Below are 9786 nucleotides of genomic sequence, written 5' to 3'. Positions count from 1 at the left end.
TCGAATGAGAAATACGGAGAGGTCTAGCGGGTGTGTGGAGTCTGAAAGGTGCGGCGCGGATACTCTCTCCTTCCCCACAGGTTAAATGTGACCAATTCTCTGGTGCATTCTTCATTTGATTAGAACCAGGAAGCCTTCCTCAGAGCGGGTCGGCCCCTTCATTGACTCTTGCCATCCCCTGATCCACCAGCTGCAGCCAAATGTCAATAATTCTTTTGGTTTTCCTGCCCTGCACGCTGACAATGAAGGAAGCAACAGACATCTTTCCCAGGCATGCTAAAGCGAACTAAAACATTGCCCAGGCAGAGCCCTGTTCTACTGAGTAAGACCTCCCAGGACCTGAAGTAATACAACACAGAAAAGGTTCCGGGATCACAAGCACCCCCCTTGGGACGGGCCAGGAGAAGGGTTAAAGGTGCTAAAGTCTCAGGCGCACCCCCAAATATGGTTCTACCATGACAGCAGCATGGCAGCCAGGGTCGGGCTAAATTGGGGGGTGGCCCCTGCCCGGCTTGCCTTGCTGTGTGAATCCGTGCATCCTTGTGGCTGTGGCTGTGGCTGCAAAGATTGGGAAGTTGGTGGGCGGGAAATGGGAATGGGGGCAAGATACATTAGTTTCCCTTGCACCACTGTGAATGTTGGAAGGACCTGTGCTTCCTCCCTCTCAAAATTATGTTTACACCAAACAGCGTGGTAGTGATGGGAAACATACTCTCTGGAGGTTGAATCCCTGGGTTGACATTCTGGCTACGCTCTTTCGTCCACTGTCTCTCTTTTGGCAAATTATTTTACCTTGAGCTTGATTTTCTCAAAGCGTAAAATGACGATAATAACAGTAGTGAACTCCTAGAGTTATTTTAAGTCAAATAAAATACTACATGCGAAGTGCTTAGAAAAATGCCTGACAAATAGTACGTACTCAGTAAATGCTATATTTGCTCTCCTTGCAGCAAATCACTGATATCCTTGAGCAAGCAGCTGTTGGCTTTTGAATTGACCTACCTAAGCTCTAAAGCAACTCCGGTTCAGTTTCTTTCCGGCTAGCACTTCTATGATCCTATGACGACCCCTTTTTACGTACCTTTTGCTCCCGGAGACCCCTGAGGTCTAAAGTTATGTGTATCTTCTTTTCTTAGCGATCAATATCCATTACATATAGTTCCCAATTACAGCTTTTCCTGGAGAAATATACTAATGGATTCTGTCAAGGCCGGGAGACAGCCATTTCCCTTGCATAATGGCTCTCGACTTTCCTAAAAGCCTGAGCTTCCGTCAGAAAGTGATCAGGAAGCGTCCAATAAGCTCAGGAGTCGAATCGATACTTCTCACTCCTTGGTGGTCATTAGTAGGGGGACGTCGATTGTCATGAATGTCCCACCACAAAGTCATAGAAGTCACACAGGCTATGGCTCCTCCTGGTATTTACTAGCCGTTACATATCCCTGGGGAAAGGGGGAGCTCTTCGGGCATCCACAGCAGCAGTGGCTAATTTGCTGGCCTTCAAAAAACTAAAATAAATAAACAGATCATATAAAAGCAGAAAGCAAAAACAAAATGATCCCTCCGGCCCTCCCCCAGTAGTTTTCAGGAGATGGGGTCATTTGGAGCTATTGACATGTCAGCTTCAACACCACTAGACTTCAAGACTGAAAGCAAACAGGATTTATCTTCAGAATCTAAAACCCTCATTCAAAGTTTTCAGCCTCGGGTTGCCTGGGTGGCCCGGTCAGGTAAACGTCTGAGTCCAGCTCAGGTCCTGATCTCCTGGTTCCCTGAGCCCCAGCCCTGAGCTGTGCTGACAGCTCAGAGCCTGGAGCCTGCTTTGGATCCTGTGTCTCCCTCTGTCTCTGCCACCCCCGCCCCCTGGCACTCTGTCTCTCTCTCTTTCTCTCGCAAAAATAAGTAATACACATTAAATTTTTTTTTCTTTTCATTCAAAGTTTTCAGGCTGTCCACCCAACTCCCCTTTGCTCAGGGCCTCCGTTTCTGTTTTCCTAACCCAACCCACAACCCTGGCAGAGAAGAAAGGGGTCTGGCAAAATTCTCCCAGAGCTACGTCTTCCGTAACCAGCAACGGACTTGAACAAACTTCTTGGTAAGTTTATTTCAAGTCAGGATTTTGCAGGCCTGGTGTTGTGTGAATTCCCTGGGCAAGTTTCCAGCTCATAGATTTAGATTGTTAGGTGGCCACCTAGTGGTCGTTGTAGAAACTTCATCGATGCGTTGCGCCGTGAGGACTGCCAGGGCCCATGCATGTATTTGTGCCCTAGATCAGGAAGCGATCACTGGTCTTTTAGGATGTGACTTCCCAATTCTACCACGCCCCAAGAGTGCCTTTAAATTCCACAACCATTTGGAAGCACCGATGCTTTCTGAGAATGGCAACGTGGTCGTGTGGAGCTGGCCGGTATTTAGAATAGTGGATGCTGTCCTGGGAATGCTGATTTTTGGTTTAGTTTGTGTGGGATCTCCATCACTGCATTCCTGGCAGAACTGACGTGAACGTATACGGGAGATTCCTTCGCACAGTAGTATTTAAATACTATTGCGACAAGTATGAATTCTGATTTACTTTTGAGTGTTTTTTAAAGGCACTTGTACAAACTTAAACTGCAGAATCTATCGCCCACCCTCTGCCCCCTGGAATGTACAGCTGCTGATATGTCTGCTCGGGTTTTGCTTCTTATTTTTGTATTTTTAAAAAATTTTTACTGTTATTATTTTTTTTATTTACTTTTGAGAGAGAGAGAGAGAGAGAGAGAGACAGAGCACAAGTCAGGGAGGGGCAGAGAGAGAGGGAGACACAGAATCCGAAGCAGGCTCCAGGCTCCGAGCTGTCAGCACAGAGCCCGATGTGGGGATTGAACTCATGAACCGCAAGATGGTGACCCGAGCTGAAGTCGGATGCTTAACCGACTGAGCCACCCAGGCGTTCCTTAGTTTTGTATTCTGTATTGTTTTTCTATGGGTTGCGCTGGGTCTGAATTGCTCAGGGTTTGGTGATTTGCACACAGGTTTTGCTCAAACTCAGCAAGCTGGTAAAGCCCTGGCCCTCGGCCATTATCTGTGGGTGGATTGGGGAGCACAAAGTTCGCTCCCCTCTTGGATTTTCCTCTCTGTGGTGCTGTCTGGGAACTCACCTCCACCCAAGCCTTTCCCCAGTCGGCCACGGGTTTGCTGAGGGTTCCTCACACCTGCCATGCTGCTCTCATTCCCAGATCCCCCCATCCCGTTTCTGGCTGGTCATCTCCTTGCCCTTCCTGGAACCACCAATTTCTTCCTAACACAGGGCATCTTTGTCCTGTCTGCTTCTTAGGTATAGGCCCTATTGCCGACACATCATTTGAATTCATTTGAGTTCTCACTTCCCAACCCAAACCAGCCCACTGTCATTAAAAAATGTAAATGTAAATTAGATAAAAGGTCTGGGAAGGAGCAATGCACGTGATAGACCCTGAAGCTCAAGCTTTATTAGCTTCTGGATAAATCCACCTCTGTCCAGGGCAGAGGGTACAGGGACCCAGCTACCGAGAGTAACTCAGTACCCCAAAACACAACATCCCAGAGCTGTAACGAGCTCTGTCTTACTTTAGGCAAGTTCCAGCATCAGGAAGGTTCTCTATCTGTGTATGGGGTGGGAAAGCAAGCAGTTCACAGGCTGAGGAGGAAGACAGAGTTCCTTAGCCCATAAGTCCTGCAGGTCTGTTCTTTCACAACAGGAGTTCTGTCTGCAACTGTTGGTTCAAAGGAAAAGACTCAAACTGTCCAAGGTGATAAGAGCCATACATATTAGGGCTATGAAATCATACCTGGCTCCATAACCGGGGACAGGGACAGCACTCCTGCTGGTTCCCTCCAAGGGAACCATGAAATTGCTTCCTAATCTGCAGACAGTATTGGAAGAAGATCCCTAAGAAACATGGCACAGGGTGGCAGCATCTGAAAGAAGCATAGGTCAAGTCTCTATGCTTGATAGAGCATAGAGGCCTATGATAAGGGCCTCTGATAAGTAATAAGGGCAAGCACGGAAAATACTCCCTAAAGTAAAAAGGAAGCTTACCCGGCAGAGGGCCACTGGGGTTATTTGAAGAATGGGGGAGCAGACTAGAAGTCCGGAGTGATTATCTAGGCATGAAGCAGCAAAGCAGGAGGACTCAGGTGATGCCAGGCATATTTATAATTTGAGAAAGAGAAGAAAAATTTGCAAAAAAAAAAAAAAAAAAAAAAAAGAAAGAAAGAAAGAAAAAGAAAGAAAGAAAGAAAGAAAGATCACTGGAAACTAGTAGTTGGCTGAATGTGGAACCCAAGGCAGAGGTGATGGTGAGTCTTTTGGAAGAAATACAAGAGCAAGAAGAAACATAGTGAATCAAGAAGACAAGATATATATATTGTTCAGCAACATATGTATTGTTCAAGCAAGTACAAGTATGTGACTGTCCCTTCGTTTTAGACATCAGAAGACTATTGTTTGCTTTAAGGAGTATATACGTCACACAATTTCTTTTTTTCACAAGTTTGCCTAAAACATTTGTCTTTTAAAAATCTTTTCAGGTTCCTATTTAAATTCTAGTCTGTTAATATGTAGTGTAATATTGGTTTCAGGAATAGCATTCAGTGAATTATCACTAATGTACAACATCCAGCGTTCCTCACAACAAGAGCCCTCCTAAATGCCCATCATCCATCTAGCCCACCCACCTCCCATCCAGCAACCCTCAGTTTGTTCTATGTCCTCAAGAGTCATAAAACAGTTAAATTAGCATCTTTTGCTTTCAGTGGGCAATCGTCAACACTCTTTCTCAAATGAGTGGTTTTAATCAGAAAAAACAAACGCTTATGGAATTCTTGCTTAGGTGTGAAATGCTGAGTCCCTGCTGTCCTTTGCTGATCTCACTGTGTCCTCACATCAGCTAGTCAAGTAAAGCAAGAAGAATCTCACCAAGAACAACCAGCTCTCTTCCTTGCTTTATTTATTTATTTATTGAATCGTAAAATTCTCATTTAGCACTTAAAAACTTCACCTTAGTATACAAAGAAACAATTGATGCAGCTTTAACCATTAACAAAAAGAAAATAATACAAGAGAAAGTGCTGAGAACAGGGGCATAAGGCATATCTGACATCATTCCTTGGACAGCCCCACACACCAGAATCAGGGAAGGCTAGGGACGGAAGAGAAATTGCACAGTAATTGCACAAATCTGTGCACTACAAGGATCTCACAAGCACTTAAGGGGAGCCGTGAGTATTTCTTCTCTGCTGGAGTTAATTTTCTGAAATTCTTATAACCCCTCTGATTTCTCTGTCAGGTTTAGAAGGAATTCTAAAAATTTAGGAATTTAAGATGAGATTCTAGGAATTTAACCAGAAGCATCTCATGTCCTCTTTTGCTGCCACAATTTTAAGATCTATTCTGTAGCGAAGAGGACTATTCTCCTGCCTCCTTCACTGATAAGACATGAGCCAGACAGCCCTCTACCTTTTAATTATTTAGTGGAATCAGATGACTTCCTGCACTGAATTCCTTGGCGTTTCTGCAGGAGAGAACTTCATTGAAACCAGAATTAGTGGCAATCGTGTCATATTCCAATTAAGGTTCAGTAGTTTTATGATTCCAAAGAAATAAACTTTTATAAGAACTGTTTTGCTCCTTAGACTCAGGGGTGTAATTTAATATCCTCAAGGTTAAGAGTCTCTTTTTAAAGTAACCAGATTGACATTCTTTAGGAAAATACTAGAGCAAGGAGACTATTTTGTATTAGTCTATTGTATTAGTATTGTATTAGTTTTGTTATTGTATTATATTGTATTAGTCATTGGAAAAACGCTAAGAATCTTTTTGTAGCATATGTCTACACTACAGGCTGTAAATTCTACAGGTAAAGATTACAGAAAGAAGTTGCTTCTCATCAATATTTTCTGTCTTGATAAGAACTTTTGAAAAACTACCAGGAATTTGTGTAGCAAGTATCGAGGGAGGGTTATGAAGATCTTTCATCCAGAATCCTCAGCCTAGCCTTGCACAGCCATTTTGGATATCCAGTTTCAAGCTCTAAATAGAAACAGACGGGTAAAAAGAAGTTATTTTCTCTAAAGTCTACGGCACATTATATTTCAGTTACTCATTGTTATCTGCTAATTACAGTAACTTTGCGGGATTCTGTTGTACTACGCTTGTTCGCATTTTTTCCAGATCTCCTTAGCCATGGCTAATTAAGCAGTCATTATGAAATGAACAAGCCCATCACAAAAGAGAGAAAATCATTTTGTTTTTCATTACAGGACGCCAAACAGTTTTCTTGCATTAAGGAGCATCTCTCTCCATTCATCAGTATGAGACATGTCCATCATTAAGGAGTGGAAGGACCATTAGAAATGTCCTTCCTTCCCCTTTCCAACACAGAAAGTGTGTTGGGCAAGATTTCTTGTGAAGAATGTTTTTTATGGGGGCGGCACCTGGGTGGCTCAGTCAGTTGAGTGCTGACTCTGGATTTGGCTCAGGTCATGATCCCACGATTGGGATTGAGCCCCATGTAGGGCTCTGCACTGAGTGTGGAGCCAGTTTAAGGTTCTCTCCCTCCCTCCCCACTCCCCTCTCTACGTCTCTCTGAAATGAAAAAAAAAAAAAGATGAAAAAAGAATGTTTTGTGGGGGAAACTTCTGATTAACCCAGGACATTGTAGAAACTCAATAGAAATCGATGAATGGATGAATGAAGGAATGAAAACAGAAACTCTGAAATGTAGCCACAGTGCTCATTTTGTCTCCTTTTGACAAAAATCACAACTTTTTGATAAATTTTCTAATATAGCCATTGCACTTAAAAAGTGAAATCATCCCTCAGATAGAGTCAGTTATTGATTTAGTAGGTGAAACTTTGATAAAGCAAACATGAAATAACTGTTCCATTAGGAATGATACTTTCTCCGTAATTACCAGTGCTATTTGGTCCTTAAAATTCTTCATGAGAGGGGTGTTTGGGTGACTCAGCCGGTTGAGCATCCCCACTTTGGCTCAGGTCACGATCTCACGGTTTGTGAGTTCGAGCCCCACGTCGGGTTCTGTGCTGACGGCTCAGAGCCTGGAGCCTGCTTCGGATTCTGTGTCTCCTCTCTCTCTCTCTCTCTCTCTCTCTCTGCCCCTCCCATGTTCACACTCCGTCTCTCTCAAAAATAAATAAACATTTGAAAAAAAATTCTTCATGAGAAACCGTAAGTGTGCATACTCTGGGCAAGAAAAGTCTAAGAAAGAAGTTTTGTTTCTGTTATGTCTAAAATGCCCAAGACTCTGACACTGTTAAATCCTAGCTTGCTCCCATAGTCAGGTTTGAAACTCTCAGACTGAAACATACTCTGTTAAATTGTCTCTTAGAAATTTTAGCACACGGGAGAAAACAATTCCAACCATCTTATTCTTCTGATAAGGACAGAGGGTGTCCCCTCTCCATCAATAGTGGGTGGGGGTACCATCTGTCACAGGAACCTACCTCTTTGGCACTTTGACTGGGATCTGCGATTCCTCTTGGGTCTTTATTTGCAGATTTCTGGAATACACAAATTGTGCTGTGTCAGGAACTGTACCAGATGTCACACGTAGACACACATACACACAAGCACATCACATGCAGACGGTCTCTTCTTGATCCATGAACAATCTAAGAAAGTTTGTACATTGCTATGGGAGACGATGGGGAGATAGTCCTGATTAGTGAAGCCTTATCCGAAGCCATTTTTTTTTTCCTTGTAAACTTTGTGGTGGATCTCTCCAACCGTGTATTTGGTAAGAGATTTCCAAACATTTTTCAAGCGCTGGAGTTTCCATTGTGAAAACATCCCTGTTGAAACCCCAGTAAAAACAATTTGTCAAAATGGACGGTACTGGTTGAGTGGGGTATGGGGAGAAATGATCATTCAGCCCCATCCCAACTGGGTGGCACGCTCCGAGATCCTTTTGTGGGAGAGGAGGATTCTGGGGAACCATAGACTGAAAGCTATCTTAATCACACCCTTTTAGCTACTAATATAGACAGCATAATGAGAATTGTTCATTTGAAAAATAGACAGTTGAAAATCTTGGTGCTTTCAGAGCTTTGTTATATTATTTGACTTTTTCAAGGAACCAGCAAATAGTTAAGTGACACCGAAATTATTACTGAAATGGCCACAGACTAGCACAACCCAATAGAAAGGGGGTAAGGGACCATACCCGTGTGATGTAGTGCGGACTTGAAAAACTGGTTGGAAGTCTCTCCAAGGACTCTGCAGTTCTTTGCTAGGAAAAAGAGATACTATTATCCTTGCAATTAAGTGTTCTGGCAAGTATGACCGTTTTCTAAGCCTGCACAATAAATTTTCTAGCTATCTCTAGAAAACACCTAGTAAATGTACAAATATCAAAACACATGGGGAAATATTCTTCCCTAAGTTATTCTCTTATACTGAAGAAGTCTAAGAACTCACAAAACAAACTTACATTGGAGAAGAGTGGGAGTTTCTTTATGTATTATAGTAAGAATTGACCAAGGCAGATCTTTTAGCATCCGAATGTAAAGTCAATTTCTGAATGTTTGAAATTCCATAACCAGCTATATTCTTGTTTGTATATGAAAACACAATAGGTTCTTGTGCACAGATTCATATCTTAAAATCTTAAAGAGGTTAGAGTGGGAGAGAGCCAAAGCATAAGAGACTCTTAACTGAGGACAAACTGAGGGTTGATGGGGGGTGGGAGGGAGGGCAGGGGGGGGGTGCTGGGTATTGAGGAGGGCACCTTTTGGGATGAGCACTGGGTGTTGTATGGAAACCAATTTGACAATAAATTTCGTATATTGAAAAAAAATCTTACTAAATTCACTTTTTTTACTATAGGATTTATTTATTTATTCGTTTTGAGAGAGAGAGAGAGAGAGAGTGAGCGAGCGCACTAGTGGGGGAGGGGCAGAGACAGATGGAGAGAGAGAATCCCAAGCAGGCTCCATGCTGCCAGCACAGAGCACAATATGGGGCTCTATCTCACAAACTGTGAGATCATGACCTAAGCTGAAATCAAGAGTCAGGTGCTTAACCAACTGAGCCACCCAGGCACCCCTAGTATAGGATTTTTTATAGGTGACAGTGTCTTCAGCAAATCAAAAGGGTTTACTCTTTTTCTCTCTAATTTTTTTTTTCCTTATTGTAATGGCTATAGTCTCAAGTAAAATGTTCAATAGAAGTGGTGGGAGTGGACATCATTGCTTTGTTCCTGTTGTTATAGAAAAGGTATTCAGTTTTTTTAACCATAAATATATCAGCTATAGGTTTTTTGGTAGATACTTTCACCAGGTTCAGAAAGTTCCCTTATGTTCCTAATTTACTGAGTTTTATCGGGAACATAGATTACATCTTTTCCAAATGCTTTTCCCACATCTATTGAGATGGTCATATAATTTTACTTTTTGCCAAATGATACCGTGGATTAGCTTGATTGGTCTGTTGATGTTAAATTTTCCTTACGTTCCTAGGATAACCCTCATTTGGTCACAATACCATATCCTTTTTATGCATTGTGAAATTCAATTTGCTAAAATTTAGTACTTATGCACTTATATTTATTAGAAATATTGGCAAACAGTTTTCTGTGTTATAATGCTTTTCTCTAGAAGGATAACAGAAAAATACTGTCCTTGTTAAAAGAGTTGGGAAATATCCATTCTCTCCCATTTTTTGGAAGAGTTTATGTAGAATTGGTAATATTTCATCTTTATATGTTTGGTAGAATTCACCCATGATTATTATTATTATTATTTGT

The 9786-nt window shown here is 42.2% G+C and overlaps 1 protein-coding gene across 1 annotated transcript in view; it reads right to left on the bottom strand.

The window, feature by feature from the left end:
• Positions 1–3188: 3188 nt before the first annotated feature.
• The window catches only part of ADAM7 (ADAM metallopeptidase domain 7), a 65984-nt gene continuing 59386 nt past the window's right edge, over positions 3189–9786 (bottom strand). The window contains exons 21-22 of the mRNA XM_049630083.1: positions 7487–7543; positions 3189–3386 (exon numbers count right to left, since the gene is read on the bottom strand). Of these exons, the coding sequence (XP_049486040.1) occupies positions 3189–3386; positions 7487–7543 (255 nt within the window). The remainder of the gene's footprint in view (positions 3387–7486; positions 7544–9786) is intronic.

Source organism: Panthera uncia, chromosome B1, assembly GCF_023721935.1.
Source record: "Panthera uncia isolate 11264 chromosome B1, Puncia_PCG_1.0, whole genome shotgun sequence".
NCBI classification, from domain to species: Eukaryota; Metazoa; Chordata; class Mammalia; order Carnivora; family Felidae; genus Panthera; species Panthera uncia.
Note: the sequence above shows the minus strand (reverse complement) of the source record. Positions and strands in the feature narration are given on the sequence as shown.